At 46.5% G+C, this 14,535-nt stretch overlaps 1 protein-coding gene across 1 annotated transcript in view; it reads right to left on the minus strand.

Annotated features, from left to right (window-relative positions):
• The window catches only part of ADD2 (adducin 2), a 111,289-nt gene that overhangs the window by 16,349 nt on the left and 80,405 nt on the right, over positions 1–14,535 (minus strand). Inside the window, exons 8-13 of the mRNA XM_027131947.1 lie at positions 14,291–14,434; positions 12,451–12,549; positions 7,936–8,112; positions 2,517–2,774; positions 1,476–1,595; positions 559–648 (exon numbers count right to left, since the gene is read on the minus strand). Coding sequence (XP_026987748.1) covers positions 559–648; positions 1,476–1,595; positions 2,517–2,774; positions 7,936–8,112; positions 12,451–12,549; positions 14,291–14,434 — 888 coding nt within the window. The remainder of the gene's footprint in view (positions 1–558; positions 649–1,475; positions 1,596–2,516; positions 2,775–7,935; positions 8,113–12,450; positions 12,550–14,290; positions 14,435–14,535) is intronic.

A 14,535-nucleotide genomic window follows, 5' to 3' on the forward strand; every position in this document is an offset into this window, starting at 1 on the left:
AGCACTAAACAAAATCTGTTCTATCTCAAGCAGGGGAACAACTTTATATTTTCTAACTCTACGTGTGTTTGTGTAGGCAACTCACTGCCCCTTCCCATCCTGTAGGAGTACCGGTCCTTATATACATGTCTGCCCTCTGAGAGCCTGTGAGCATCTTCCCAGAGCTACGGCCTGATGGTGCTGTTTCCACGCACAGAGGCCAGAGCCGCTCAGGGCAGCCAGGCCTAGAGCCGCTGGGAGAGGCCAGCCGCGCTCCTGAGAGGTCACTCTGCGGGACACTGACAGAGGGCAGAGGGGAGTTCCAGGGGGAGGCATAGAAGCCGCATCACTCCCGTGGGCAGGCTGGGCTACTCCTCCCCTGCCTGGCGCCCACGGGAGGCGATGAGATACTGTCCCCAGTCCTCACAGCATCCATTTTGCAGCAAGAGCACCAGTGCCCAAGATCACAGGGGGAGGTGGGCATATAAGGACTCAGGGGTCCTGCTGCCCGGCCCCAGGCACTGCAGACCCAGAAGGCAAACACGTTTCCCCTCCAGACAAGGGCAGCGTCTGCTGTACCGGGCTTCGGCTCTTCTCAGCGATGACACTCGCCAGCAGCTGGGACTGAGGCCCCGCCGACTTCACATCCTGTCGGTTTTGTTCTCGAATCTGTGTAGAAAGGGATGGGGAGGGTGAGGTAGCTGTCCAGCATCAGGGTGTGGAGTTGGCAGGGAGCATCCCCAGGGCACACTAGAAAGGCCGCCCAGGGGTGCAGATGTAACGCATCACATCCACTCTGAGACAGTCTGTCTCCACGTCTGCTCCAGAATGAATGAGAAGTTTATGTAGAACGCCAGATTCTCATTAACCACAAGCAGATCATTGAGATGAAGAGGGAAATGAGGCATAGGAGATCCTTGAGGGAGATTCTCAATTTTTAATATTCCTATGAAGTCCCTGAGGAATTGGTTTAAACTACAGATTCCTGGGGGGCCACCCCGTACATATTGAATCTCAGTCCCATGGGAGGAGGGGTGGGAGTGACCCAGGAATCTGCCCTTCAGAGGACCACACACTGAAACACTGTTCTGGGAACATACCCGACCTATTGAAGGTGGTCTGTTACAAGTTAAGTTTTTAAAGTAACATTAGAAATATAAGTGAGTGAACTGTAATGCAAAGGTAGAGAAATAAACACAAAGGATTTTGCAATCTTGAAAATGAGCCAAAGGGAAATAGCATAAAATTTGTAAAAATTCGATTTGCGGGTTGGTCTCTTAGACACATCTAAGGTCTAAAGCTAGCACCTCTCTATTTGAGGGTTACACAGGACAACAAAAGCACAGCGCTTAGCACTGTGCCTGGAATATGGCCAATAGATGGTAGTTTCTTTTCCATAAGAGGCATCTGGGATGTCGGTAAGTCAGGCGCATCCTGGGGACCCCCCCCACGCCCTTGAGGGAGAAAAGATGGGAGGTAATTAGCTATCCCCTTACCTTGTTGCGCATGTCCAGCACTTCTTGGGGGTCAGTATACAGAGGCACAAATTGGTTTGGGTTTTCGATCCGTATGGGCATGCCACTGCTGGATTTCTCCACCTCGTCAGCCTTCATCCACTGAACACACACAAGGCCCGGTGGGTAAGGCAAAGGCATATGGCTCGCCGTCCACCCTAGTGGTCCACCCCATGAGATCTGGGCCGACCAGCCTACGTGCAAGTCAGCAAGCCTAGACAAACACTTTCCCTCGTCTTGGGCCTCTTTGATGTCTGTCTCCCAGAGCAGAGATGGGCAGCAAATGACCCAGCAACCAAAGAAAGGCCCCAGATCAATGGCCATAAAGAACACCTAAGACGAGGGACAGAGCCATGGTGCCAGCTTTGACAGACAGGCAGCCGCTGGTGTTGTAGTATTAGATGACTCATGGATGTTAATTTGCAGGGCTTTGTTGTTTTTTTTTTAAACGAAGAGCTTTTCTATTTGGCTGCCAGCTACTTTGTTAGTGAAAATCAAATTAAGAGCCAGGGTGTGTGATGAGGGAGAGAGAGGAAAAGAGCATACAATTTGTAAAAACTCAATCTGTGGGCAGGTCTCACACATCTAATGTCTAAAGAAAGCACCTCTCTACAGAAGAGGGTTATAAAGGGAGTGGACAACGTAATAGAAGCAAGTACCCCATGCACCTTCTGGTTTTGCATCAGATGGTCAGTTCAAATGTTGGGTACCCCTCCCTTGAATTTCCCAGAAGCCCCTTCCAGATATGGGAGCAAAAAGCTTTCATGCTGCTGGGAGTGACCTGGTCCAGCCACCCTCTGGACCAAAAACTCAGCTTAGGGGTGCAAGAAACAGGTGATCTGCTCCGTAGGCATGAGAAGCTGCTCCCAGATGCCCAATAGGAAGCCTTAGCGGGAGACAGGACTAGTGCAGGCCCAGGGGAGGTTTGCTGTTTCCCTTTTAAAGCTGCTTAGCCCACACAGGTAGCTGGGCACTCTCCTTCCACCCCAATCTCCCCAGCGGAGCCCCCTCTGCCCTCCTTACCGTGGTCTTTGGCCGGGGGCTACCCATGCTCCTCTGGACCTCGTCGGCCACGTTGACCCGCAGGTAGGTGTTGGGCGTGTTGAGCCAGCGGGTCTTCTCCTTCTGCTGCTTCTGGGCGTGTTGCCTCAGGGCTGGCACCGGGGTGCCGTCCTCCTCAAACACGAAGGCTGTGACCGTGGCTGGAATCTCCACCTCACTTTTGTGTTTGGTTTTCTCTTGAACAAAGGGGTAGCGGTAGGTGTAGCCTGTTCTGTAACCCTAAAAAGGACAAAAACAGAACCACATGTGGTGGGGAAAATGGTCAGGTACATGCCTGCTCGCCCGCTCACACGCTTTACCCCCTTCCATCTAAAGGACTCAGTTTAACCCAAAGTCTCTGTAATACAACCCAGGCCTTGCCGCACCTCTGGTGTATTTCAGAATTGTTCCCTGTCTTGGTCCCCCAACCCCTCCCCTCCTCCACCCCAACAAGCCCTCTGATCAGGGATGAGAAAGTTCCCAGAATCTTGTGGACCAGACAGAGGTCCAGCTTTTGGTCTGGTCCAGTAGTTCTCAACACAACAGAATCATGCGGGAGCTTTAAAAATGTATATGCCTGGGCTCAACTCAGAGTTCCCCATTTCATTGGACAGTGGTGCAATCTGGGCTACAGGATTTTAAAAAGTTTCCCAGCTGATTCTAACAGTAGCCCTCCTTCCTCGACTCTGAGGCTTCTTAACTATTTTTCTCTTGGGAGCCCTAACTCTGACTCAAGAACATCCCTGTCTCCTAAGCAAGACCATGTCCCCCAAAGGTGGACTGTTACTCGGAATGAACACTCGGGAATCTTAACAGCTGCTGGAGCAATTCTCGGCTCTGCCTGTCATCTTTTTTAAAATTCAAGTGGTATTAAAAAGAAAGTGGATTGGGGCTTCCCTGGTGACGCAGTGGTTGAGAGTCCGCCTGCTGATGCAGAGGACACGGGTTTGTGCCCCGGTCCGGGAAGATCCCACATGCCACGGAGCGGCTGGGCCCGTGAGCCATGGCCGCTGAGCCTGTGCGTCCAGAGCCTGTGCTCCGCAACGGGAGAGGCCACAACAGTGAGAGGCCCGCGTACCGCAAAAAAAAAAAAAGAAAGTGGATTACAAAAGAAGTACAGAGCCATGTAGAAAAATTAAGCAATATAAAAAACATAAGGAAAAAGGGGGTTTTATGCAAAATCTCATCCCCAGAGACAACCACTAAAAATCCTTTCAGCCATCTCTCTAAGCACACATATACAAATGCATGTACGTAAATATACAGACTATATGATTAATCATATAATATATATAAAACAGTATATAAATGGACTGTACCACATAAGCAGCTTTTAAAAAAAATTGAGATATAATTGACATGTAACTTTACATTAGTTTCAGGTGTGCAACATAGTGATTCAATATCTGTATGTATTATATGTGTAACTGAATCACTTTGCTGTACACCTGAAATTAACACATTGTAAATCAACTATACCTCAATTAAAAAAAATTGTATGTATTGTGAAATGATTACCACGAGTCTAATTAACATCCAGCACCTCTCATAGTTACCATTCTTTTTCTTGTGATGAGAACTTTTAAGATCTACTCTTTTAGCAACTTTCAAATATATAATACAGTATTAATAACTATTGTCACCATGCTGTACATTACATCCCCAGGATTACTTATTTTATATATGGAAGTTTGCACCTTTTGACCCCTGTACCCATTTCTCTCTGCCTCCCACCTGGCAGCTAGCAATTTGTTCTCTGTATCTATGAGTATGAATTTTTTGATTTTTGGCTTTTGAGGGTTTTTTTTCAATTCCACATATAAATGAGATCATACAGTATTTGTCTTTCTCTGTCTGACTTATTTCACTTAGCATAATCCCCTCAAGGTCCATCCATATTGTTGCAAATGGTAAGACTTTCAGCTTTTTTATGGCTCAATAATATCCTATCATATATAAGTACCACATTTTCTTTATTCATTCTTCCATCAGTGGATACTTAGGTTGCTTCCATACCTTGGCTATTGTAAATAATAATGCTACATAATCAGCTTTATAAGCTGCTTTTAGCTCATCAATGTGTCTTGGAGTTTTTTTCATGTTATTGAACCTATAAATACACAGCAACCTTTAAACAACTACATAATATGCCAGTGAATGGACATATCATAATTTATCTAACCAATACCAGTGGACACTGTTATTTTCAAAATATTATAAACAACCCTGAAATGAGTATCTTTACACATTTTTCTTTAGGCAATTAACATAAGTGCCTAGTAATGTAAATGACTGAGTCAAAGGGAGCACAGTATAAGTTTTTATATATTTATCATGTCCGTCTTCCCAAAACACTGAGCCAATTTACACTTCTGCCAATTGTGCTGGAGTTCCCAGTTCTCGTCTCCTTTCCCCTGCACTGAATATTGCCCCACTCTTCTTTTTATAGGATTTTCTGAGCCATTCTGAATTTCACCTGAAATTTAAAGGATTTTTTAAAAATTTTTAAAAAATCCTTGGCAATCAGATGGGTTAAAAGTAATATCCTCTACTTTTGTTTTGTTCTTTTTTGGATTACTAGTAAGATTGGATATTTTTAATTACACTTAATGGCTTCTTGAATATCTTCCTTTGTAAACTGGGTTCTCAGTTCATTTTTCTATTGTGATGGTCATCTTTTCATATTGATTTGTAATATCTCCTTTTACAGTAAAGATATGAATCTGTTTTTGTTTTTGTTTTTGTTTTTTGCGGTACGCGGGCCTCTCACTGTTGGGGCCTCTCCCGTTGCGGAGCACAGGCTCCGGACGCGCAGGCTCAGCGGCCATGGCTCACAGGTCCAGCCGCGCCGCGGCATGTGGGATCTTCCCGGACCGGGGCACGAACCTGTGTCCCCTGCATCGGCAGGCGGACTCTCAACCACTGTGCCACCAGGGAAGCCCGATATGAACCTTTTGACTGTCACAGATGTTGCAAATATTTTCCCCATACTTTGTCTTTTAGCTTTGTTTATATGGTGGGTGGGGTGGTTTATAAAAATACAAATTTTGAATTTTAATGTAATCATATCTGTTAATATTTGGCATCACGATTTCAGACTTTCCTGCCATGCTTGACAAGGTCTTTCCCAACACAAGAGCATTAAAACTATTAATCTATGTTTTTAAATACCTATATCAATTTCCTTTCCATGTTTAAATTTTTGACAAATCAGGGATTTATCTTGTTGAAAGGACAAGGTAGTAATCCACCTTAGTTTTATTTCCCAGATGGCTAACAGTCTATTTTTTCCCCCATATTTATAAGATGGCTGTTTATCCTGTGTTAAATTTTCATGCCTTTGGGATCTATTTCTGGATCCTCTAAGCTGTAGCATTGATTGGCCTGTGCATTCTGGACTAGTGCTCCACCCTTTAGTGACTCAAGCCTTATCACACTTTACCATGTGGTGGTAATCACTCTTTTTTTTTTTTTTTTTTTTTGCGGTACGCGGGCCTCTCACTGTTGTGGCCTCTCCCGTTGCAGAGCACAGGCTCCGGACGCGCAGGCTCAGCGGCCACGGCTCACGGGCCCAGCCGCTCCGCAGCATGTGGGATCTTCCCAGACCGGGGCACGAACCCGTGTCCCCTGCATCGGCAGGAGGACTCTCAACCACTGCGCCACCAGGGAAGCCCCACTCTTCTTTTTATAGGATTTTCTGAGCCATTCTGAATTTCACCTGAAAGAACATTTTGCTCAGTCCTTATACCTTCCCCCACTTTTGAGGAAATTACATTGAGTTTATCGATTAATTTGGAAAAGTTACCCTACTGAAGCCTTTAACCAAGAATAAATTATAGCTCTTTACTGATTTCAGGTTTTCTCTGATGTCTATTGGTAAAATTTTACAGTTGTCCTTAAAGGGGTTCTGCTTAAAGTTTGATTTTGCTGCATTTGCAAATAGGATTATTTTCTCATTATATTTTCATTGTTTTGTTTCAAAATTTAATGGAAATTCTTCTAGTGTTTCGCCATGATACTGGTGCGTGTTTTGAGAAAAAAATCATTTTAATCATGTTAAATAAATGGCTTCCTATCCTACTTAACAGCTATTATTTTTATAAATCAATATTAAATTTTTATCAAATAACTTTTGATCTCAAAGTGATCAGAAGGTTTATATTTTTGACTCATTGATATATATTTAAAAGATGTATAATATTAAACCATCCTTCAATACTAGGAATGAGCCCTCACTTGGTTATTGTGTATTATTATTCTAATGTTATGCTGGATACTATCTGCTAGTTTTCATGCAGCCATTTTCATCAACTCAAAGTGAGATTGGTCTGAATGTGTTATAATTGTTATGGTTTGGTTTCCTTCTTTCACTCTTATCTGCAACCATTTAAATAGCATAAGAATAGCCTGTCTCTTAAAGGTCTGAAAGAATTTCTGCATGAAACCTCTTGGTCCTGATGCTTTATTTAGGCATAGTTACACAGATGTTAACAGGAGTTGTATTTTCATTGTGGAGTGTACCTTTCACCATTATAAAGTGACCCTCAAGCTCAGCCTGGTAATAAAGTGGAAGTGATTTGGAGGAACTGGGGGAGGAAGGAAAGGACTGATTATTGCAATGACCCAGACACAACAAAGAGAGGGTCCAAAGTAGTCGCAGTGAGGCGGAGGGGAGGTAAATGATACAGAAATGTCACAGAGGTAGGTTTCATCTTCACTTTTTCGAGCAATCTAAGAAGTCAGAGCCTCTTCCTGCAATTAGCTCCCCACGGTATGTGCTTTCTTCTTATTCTTGAATTGTCTCATATTTACGTCATATGTCATCAATTAAATTGTTAGCTCCAGAAGGAAGGGTGTCTTATAATTCTTTGGATCCTTTAAAGCCCACTCCTGGACATACACCAGTTAACGCCCTACCTGATTGATTGATTCATTCGTTACAATAGGATATTGTTATAATGCCGCTCACCAGGAACAGGGAAATTAATGGCATTATGTGTTTTCCGCGTTAAAGTCGTGAGATTAGAAAGAAAGGCAGAACTAACTGCAAAAGAGGAGTGAACAAAGCTACAATATGAGAGAGGCTCTGTGGTGCTGATTATTGCTGGATTACCACCTCTCATACCAACCAAGGGCTTCCTCCCCCTTCTCTAAAGAGCACCTTGCAGGTATGACAACAACCACAGCCCTTGGAAAAGGGGTGGCAAAGGCCACCACTTGAGAAAACTCAACTACTATTAGAATGACCACAAACTCTAAGTCAAGTGGCCGATCAGGGGGCTTTAACAAATTAACTGTGATGCTGGCAGTTCTCACGCCCACCGAATGCTTCATACGGACTGGTTTGGGGGGAGCTAAGCCACAAAGGACTGGCCTGGAAGGACAACGGCAGGAGACTCACCAGATTGTCCAGCATCCTCATGAGGGCCTCGAACTCGTGCTCCCCCAGCCGGCTCTTCTGCATGGGCCCGAAGGTGCTCCCCGCCCACTGCACGGAGCCCACCTCGTGAGGCCGGTGCTTCTCCTGCTCCAGGAGGATGAGGTTCTCCACGCCCCCCGCGCTGGACAGAGCAGACACCTGCGCAAAGGGCAGAGAACGCTCAGCTCACACACACGGGTGTGCGCGTGTACACACACATCCCTGCGCGTGTACCTGTGCTCCTCTGTGTAACAGAGAATGGAGATCAGGGAAGATTAGAAACAGAAGTGTCTGGAAAACTGAGCTGTAGTTGGTTATTTCCTCCCAGAGGAGAGCCCCTCCAAACTTGTAGGGCATGTGCCCATTTCCAGGGAAAGAGGTGTTAGTATTTCTTTCCTAATGTCAGTTCTTAGGGGGACATAGCAAGTGTTAAACCTCAAGAATAAAGCAATGCAGAGTCCTGAAAAATTACCTGGGATACAGACCAACCTCAAATTGTGATTATTTCTGGGGAAGGAGGGAAGATGAGAAAAGGGGACTTCAATTCTTGTCTGTAACATTTTACTTCTTCCAGAGGAAAATGCCATTGATATTTGTTAAATCTGGTTGGTAGCAGGTGTCGATTATATGACTCTCTGCACTTTTCTGTATGTCTGAAATATTTCTCCTCAAAAAAAAAAAAGGTCACTTGAAAGAAATAAGCTGCCTTCTAGGCCAGTGAAATATGAGTGTAGCTGCATGTTGGGCTAATTACAGGTCTGAAGGCAGAAGACCCTCCATGATGGCGTTATCCAGTCAAGGAAGCCCAGAGAGAGGAGACACATGAAATGCTGACCGTCACAGCCGGGCACTGTGTAGGCCTTAGGAAGCTTTTACTAGAAGACTTAGAGCGTTTGTCCCACTGTCAAGGCTCCATGGGGAGGGGACGATCCACGTGGCTACAGGCAACAGACTCTGACTTTTAGGGCAAGTGGTGTGTGTATAAAGTAGGCAATTTTAGAACGATCCTAAAAACATTCATGAATCCAACTGATCTTATTCTCTAATTCCATGCTCATCTAAAAGCACATTCTATTTACTCCCTGTATCTGCCACTCAGATATAATTGGTCATGGTTCGGCTTCCTGGGTAAGTCCAGAGAGAGATGGTGCTTTCCGAGTATTGTAGGTAGTGAAGCTGGAGTTTTACACTGCACATCAAGACCCCAGCATTCTGATTAATATTTGATATCCCATGTAAACCTGCTTGTTATGGGGGAACGGCTCTGATTATATAAACTTTCAGTGTTCCAGCTTTTGTGCCAGTTATTGTTTCACTGAAAACGAAAAGAATGCAGTGTAGCTTGCTGACAAACACGGGTCTATGAACACATGAGGATCCTGGACACACTCCAGAGTGTGTTAAATTCACCAGTGTAACACGTGGCCCCTGTGAGACTTCCTAGAGGTCAGGCAGGCAGCGTTTCCAAGGTGACCCCCATCACTCTGTGAAGAGGAAGAAGCAACAACAAGCATTTCCACGCTCTCTTCAACCAAGGCATGTGTCCTACGGAAGCCTCCATTTTTATCTTAAAAAGATGACACCACACCCTACAAATATAGAGACTTCGAGGCCTTTTATTCCATTCTCTCACCAAAAATGAGTCCTTGTCTAGTATCCCTAGAAGTGGTCAGCTCCGTGCCTGTTGTCCAAATGTTAGAAGGGTTACAGTGAGTTGATATAGATTACCCTGAGTTGAAATCTACCTTTTTATTATGTTCATTCACTGGTCCCAGTTCTGCCCTCTGCTGACCGTGTTTTCTAATTCTGAAGTCCCTCACACCTGGCACCGCGGCTGAGCACCTGGAAACGCACTCTCAAAGCTAGTGAGTCCCAGCTGGTTGATCAATTACCAACTTCATCCTGGACCCCTACCTGGCCAAGGCAGGGCTCCAGCTCTGGGACCCTGAAAGCCTGACTTGCAGTGCCAGCTCCCTGAAGAGAGGTCCCAACCTGACAGCTGACCTTTCCCACCGACGCTTGCCTTCCTGAGAGGCAGTGCAATGTGGTGTTTAGGACATAGGACCTGGGTACCAGGCTGTCTGGGTTTGGATCCTGGCTCTGCCACCTACTTGCTGTATGACTTTCAGCAGCTATTTACCCTCCCTGTGCCTCAGCTTTCTCATCTGTAAAATGAAAATAGTATCTACCTCGTGAGGATTATTTAAGGTAATATTCGTAAAGCACTTAGAATAGCACCTGGTGCATACGGGGTGCCGTAGAAATATTTATGATAAATAAATTCTGAGGTTTTACCATGAAAGGCTGAGAAGCAATACCCCCTGGAGACTAGTCATTCATAGAGGAGGAGAAAACTGCCCACACCCTTGCAAGAGCTGCCTCCTCTCACCTCCCCCTTCCCCCATCCGTTTCCATGGCGATGGGTAGCAGATGGAGAATCGCCTGAGCTTCTTCTCATCTGCCTGTGAACAGAGCAGGGAGCTGCCTCTCTCAGCAGAGGATGACCCAGTTTCCTGGAACCCCAAACTGATGGGGAGCAAAGAGAACGCTGTCCCCAGGAGAATGGAATAGGCTCTTAGCCTCGAACCGCTGAAATGACCATGGACGCATTGGCTTGTTTGCCAAGGCCACTGAGGGAGAACACTAGTCATGATGGAAACAGAATTTCGGTGCTGGTCATTTGACCAGAAATGACCCTTCCAGGGACTGCAGTCCCAACAGCATCTGCAGGCTGCCGTACCTGGGCTCTTCCGAGCCTTAATGCACCCACACTCTTCGTCCAATCTCTCCCGTTTTTTTCCCACAACTTCCAGCTTCATTTCACCCTCTAGAAGCCTTCCTGCTCCACCTGCTGAAAAAAATCCACTGGCGCTTTCCTCGGGTTATCTGTCCCCATCGCCTGATGCGCTTTTAAAAGGTTACATCAAACCAGTCCTGACTGAAAAGGAAGTGACAGCAGACAGGGCCAAGAGAAGCAGCTGGGGCTGTCCAGGAAAGTGGCTGGCAGCTCTGCCTTCATCTCCCCAGCTGCTAGATGGCCCTCTTCCCTTTGCTTAAATTGCACAGTGGCCATTTCTGGGGATCTGGAGCCTGGGGAAGGCATCCTTCACCGTGTGGTGGGGGGGGACACCTGGGAACCTCTCTCCATTCATTCTTTTTCATGAGATATTTTCTCATGGAAGCCTCTTCTTCAGAAGAAAGATGGGCAACTCTTCAGATGTGGAGAAGGGAAAGTAGGCATATCAGAGGCTCTGCCAGGTTCTAACAACACTCAGGGGTCAGAGTTCAGGGCCAGCATTATTGGATGGGGGATGGGGAGTCAGGAGGGTCTCACACCACCTCCTCTAACATTTCTTCATCACTGTCCTCTCAACATATCCTTCAAAAACCACTGAGAAAGGTCCCACTTGTAGAGCCTCCTCTAGTGATGCTTCTGGGATTATCCCATTCTTCCCCCATAACACCCAAGAGAGGGGCAGGCCGTCTTCCGCGGGGCACTGCTCTGCCCAGACCAGCCAGGAGAGGGCAGATGGGACACCAGAAGGGTCCTGAAAAGAGCCGACTCACCCTGGAGCAGCTAGCCTCTCCCTCTGTCAACCGAGTCCTAAAAATACCATCGGCAACACCTCTCCTTGTCTGAAAGGCCATCCTCACAAGGTCTCTCTAGACCCAGGTCTGAGGTTGAGGAAATGGAGGCTTGCAGAGGGCAAGTCCCTGACCCCAGAGCACAGAGCACAGGCTGGGAAGGATGGAGCCCAGTCAGTCGTGCAAGACCCCCCTACTCACCTGACGGCTTGCCACACTGGAAGGAGCATACGCTTGGCTTATCCAACACTACCTGGTAATTTGATGAAACTACAGGATGTGTGTTTTCCTATTCCTTCTCCATCAGGTCTTCTAGGGGTCCCACGACTACTGACACTCCCCACCCACCCTCTATCTCATCCTTTACCAGTTAGGAGAACTTCACCATGGGCTCCCTGGACATCACCCTGGGGCTGCCCTGGGGTCAGGCCTGCCATGTCAGCACTCTACTTTGGCCTTTCCACTTCTCTTTCTGGACTTGACCACATTCATGGTCTTTACAAACTACCCTTCTCCAAACAAAGAAAAGAAAGAAGACTTACCTGTGTGGTGTCTGTGGGGCACAGCTAGAGGTAACAGGTACACCCCAGGTTATACAGGAGCATGGGAAGTACAGTTCCTCCCACTGTCTTACTGATGAGCCCAGGCAGCTCCCCCTCCTGAGCACTGATCCCCAAGAGTTGGGTGCGGGTTGTTAGACAATGGAGGTAGAAAATTTTAAAGGTACAAAACTGATTCCAAATGTGAAACTTTAGAAGAATCAGGTGGTGCCAAGGCAGAGAAATAGGGTGAGGCTTTCAGAGGGCCCCACTCAAAGGTCTCCCTAAATCACGGCCCACGGGGCTGCCACCCTTGTCCCCAGGCCCCTGTCAGGGTCCCTCCTGGGCCCACACCCCAGAGGAACTTGCTCACCTGTATCTCACACGCAGCCTGCAGGTGGAAGATCTTATAAAACGCCTCCTCTACGGTGTCCCCCAGAGCAACCACTCCATGGTTTCTTAGCACCAGGATCTGCACAGGAGCAGACAGCCAATGAAAACTTTAAGCCTTCCAAACTTGAGTTAAGAGGGAGAGAGTTTTCATTTTATTCAGATCAATTTCATAGTCAATCCTGGAGCACACGCCCCCCCCCCCAATTCCTTACTCATTCTCCCTGTACAAACACCGAACGCTACCCACCCACCCCATGAGTTTTAATATCCACCCAAAAGAACGTTTAACGCATCCACCCTAAAAATTACTTGCTGTTGAATACAAGGGTCCTACCTCAAAAGCACTTGCCCCCCTGTAACTCAGTGGGCTTGTGAGTCAAACCCAAGGGGGTGGCCCTCTGAGAGGTGTCTCTGCAGACACAGGTGAGTTGGGTTCCCTGGTTTCTGGCCCTCAGGCTTCCATGAAAGAGGCCACAGTGACCTTCTAATCTAACTTACTAGTTTTACTGATGAGGAAAGAGAAGCCTAAAGAAATTGAAAGTCTCCCAGCTAATTAGGGGCAGAGTTGGAACCAGAACCCAGGCTCCCCCTGATGGAGCGATGTTTGTAGCTCAGCCAGGGGCAGGCAGATCTAAAAGGGGGAAAAAAACAGAAATGAGTTTATACCAAGGTCCAGGTGCACCCTCCCTGTTGGAAACTCTTCTTGGTTGGTTTTATCCTTGAGAACTCTCTGAAAGATACCCAGGTGACACCCACCTGGGAGTTGGGCCACAGACCCACGTATCAGATCTGTCCTTGCAGCACCTGGGCTGGGGCCCAGTGGCCTAATCTTCACATCCACTCTCACTGAAAACAGCGGGAGTTTTTTCGTCTCAAGAGCCAGAGAGATGGAAAGAGACCGTGACTTTTGCTTACAAGATTTTGCAGATCTTTTGTGAATGCCCCATCTCTTAAATTTTTGTACCATTTCACAACTGTGAACATCACCCCTCTCCTGGCACTGCTAATGAGGCTTCAGAGAATGGCAGGGATTTCTGCTCTATGTGAGAGATGGGAAGACAGGGACTCTCAGATGGAAAATGACTCCAGGAGTGAGTGCCTTTCAAGGAAGCGGGCAAGCGCCCACCCACCCAGGCTTGGCTATGAAACTTCCCATCCTAAGCTCAACAGCCCTAATTACATGCTGTTATAAAAGAGGCCTTCAGACTTAAATCAAGCAATAATAATGAGATTCTGTTTCTCTCTATCAAGTTAGCAAAAACAAAAAAAGTGATAAGAGTCAAGTTTGGGGAGACTGTAGGGAAATGGCATTCTCAAGTACTAGTCATGGCCGGAGGAGAGGACAATTTGGTACTATGAAGTAAGAGTTTATCCTAAGGAAATCATCCCAAGCAAATACAAAGATGTAGCTGAAAGAATTTTCATCACAGAGTTGTTTATATTCAGAGAATATTTGGGGCAAAACTTTTCAATGTCCAACCATAGAGGACTGTGTAGGTCAATAGTGGCGCAGCCATTCATACAATGAAGAATAATTTAAACTAGTGATTAGAACGTATTTAGTAACATACAAGGGCGTTTACTGTATATCGCTAAGGGGAAAGGGAGAATATATTTTATAATCCTAGTTTTGTAAATCTATATGAATAGTTATGGGGGTGTGCACCCAAATCGCAGGGTAGGGTGAGTTTTATGTCATTTGTCGTTATTGCTGTTTATCTGCAACTTATAAACATTTTCCAATGAACATTTGTCGCTCTTGTGATGTCGGTTTTTGACAATCCCACCCAGAGCATCGTCCCAGAACAGCTGAGCCGAACCTTGCAGGTGGGTCCAAGGCACTTCTGCAGGTTGATCCGATCGGCTTCCTGCTCCATCTCGCCGTTGAAGTCATAATAGGCCATGTCCCCCACCAGCAGGGCGTTGTGGGACACCGGCAGGAGGCCCCACCTCATGGCTGACACCTGTAGTGAGACGACGGAATGAATGTTTAGCGCAGCAGCTCCACCCCCCTCCTCGCCCCTCTGTCACAGTCGCCCTGGCCTCAGAGCAGCACAGTCAAGTT

Source organism: Aethalodelphis obliquidens, unplaced genomic scaffold, assembly GCF_003676395.1.
Source record: "Aethalodelphis obliquidens isolate GAN/ISIS:26980383/991018 unplaced genomic scaffold, ASM367639v1 scaffold40, whole genome shotgun sequence".
Lineage (NCBI taxonomy): Eukaryota > Metazoa > Chordata > Mammalia > Artiodactyla > Delphinidae > Aethalodelphis > Aethalodelphis obliquidens.